A 1,510-nucleotide genomic window follows, 5' to 3' on the forward strand; every position below is an offset into this window, starting at 1 on the left:
CAGCGGCTTCCCCGCAGCTTTCGGCGGTGTCGCAGCCACCGGGGAGCGGGAGGGCAGGTTTCTGTTCGGAGGTGAGCACCCGTGGTTGAATCCGACTCGGTTAGGAGGTGAGCACCCTTGGTTGAATCCGACTCGAATCCCCCAGCCCTTGCGTTGCCTTCCCTCCCCTTTTATATAACGAGAAGCAGCACACGATCAGAGCCATCGAGGCATCGAACAAATCGGTAGCTCTCAACCGTCGGCACAGTTTGCTAAGAGACGACACCAGCTCACGCAAGCCGTCCTCCGGGCACAATGAAGAAGGCCACGTACGCGTACGACACCGACGTCGTCATGCCCATGGACGACGGCGGCACCGTAGTGATCCACACGACGGTCACGAACTCAGGCGACGCTGTGAAGCACTTCCTCCAAGAGGTCCGCGAGACGACCGGTGGCAGCAAGGGCGAGCCCGGCCTGATCGTGGGCCTCGACACCGAGTGGCGCGTCGTCTTCCACGACGACGGGTATCGCGACAACAGGATGGCGGTCCTGCAGCTGTGCGTGGGCCGCCGCTGCCTCGTCTTCCAGATCGTCCACGCCAACTACGTCCCGGCCACCCTGAAGGCCTTCCTCGCCAGCCCCAAGCACCGCTTCGTCGGCGTCTCGGTCGACGGCGACGTCGAGCGCCTGTACTGCGACTACAAGATCCTGGTCGCCACCCCCGTGGACCTGAGGCACGTGGCCGCGGAGGTGCTGTCCCGGCCGGAGCTCGCGAGGGCGGGGCTCAAGACCCTCGCGTGCGAGGTGATGGGCGTGCTGATGGAGAAGCCCAAGCACGTGACCATGAGCAAGTGGAGCAGGCCCCTGTCGCCGGAGCAAGTCCGGTACGCCGCCATCGACGCCTTCGTGTCCTACGAGATTGGCCGGCTGCTGCTTACCAGTCAGCGCGCGTTAGAACTAGAAGATGTGGCCGCCGCCGCCGGAACGATCTCGCCGTTTGTGTGCTTCGAGTTGCCGTAAATAAGCTGATCGAAGAGATGTGCTATTAGAAGTCAGCCGTTATAGCGTTTTGCGACGAGACCAGGATTGTTTTATTCAGTGTAGGGATTAGTTGCATGTGTAATTCATGATGAATCTCGCACGTTTATTCATTTGATTGATTGATCGATTTGAAGGAAATTTGGATTCTTACGTCTATATATAGTTTTGTACATAGGTCCTATTTAGATTCCAAAAATTTTCAACCTAGAGTGTCACATCGAATCTTACGGCACATGCATGGAGTACTAAATGTAGACGAAAAATAAAACTAATTGCACAGTTAGATGAGAAATCACGAGACGAAACTTTCGAACCTAATTAGTCCATAATTAGATACTAATTACCAAATACAAATGAAAGTGCTACAGTAGCCGAACAGTAGCCAAACCCAAAAATTTTTGGGAACTAAACGTGCCCATAAATTGGTCGTTCACAAGTTCACTTCACCTCGACCCTCGGTACGTCTGACTGTCTGAGACTCTGAGTA

General features: G+C 55.2%; 1 protein-coding gene across 1 annotated transcript; it reads left to right on the forward strand.

Moving 5' to 3' along the window:
* The first annotated feature begins 294 nt into the window (after positions 1-294).
* On the forward strand, positions 295-1,002 carry LOC136452637 (3'-5' exonuclease-like). The gene has a single exon (XM_066453238.1). The coding sequence runs from the start codon at positions 295-297 to the stop codon at positions 1,000-1,002; it is 708 nt and encodes a 235-aa protein (XP_066309335.1).
* The last annotated feature ends 508 nt before the right edge of the window (positions 1,003-1,510 follow it).

The sequence above is a fragment of the Miscanthus floridulus genome, chromosome 5 (assembly GCF_019320115.1).
Source record: "Miscanthus floridulus cultivar M001 chromosome 5, ASM1932011v1, whole genome shotgun sequence".
NCBI classification, from domain to species: Eukaryota; Viridiplantae; Streptophyta; class Magnoliopsida; order Poales; family Poaceae; genus Miscanthus; species Miscanthus floridulus.

What these genes read in the sequence shown, in the direction of transcription:
- LOC136452637 (XM_066453238.1), top strand. Translation starts at nt 295, where the DNA reads ATGAAGAAGGCCACGTACGCGTACGACACCGACGTCGTCATGCCCATG.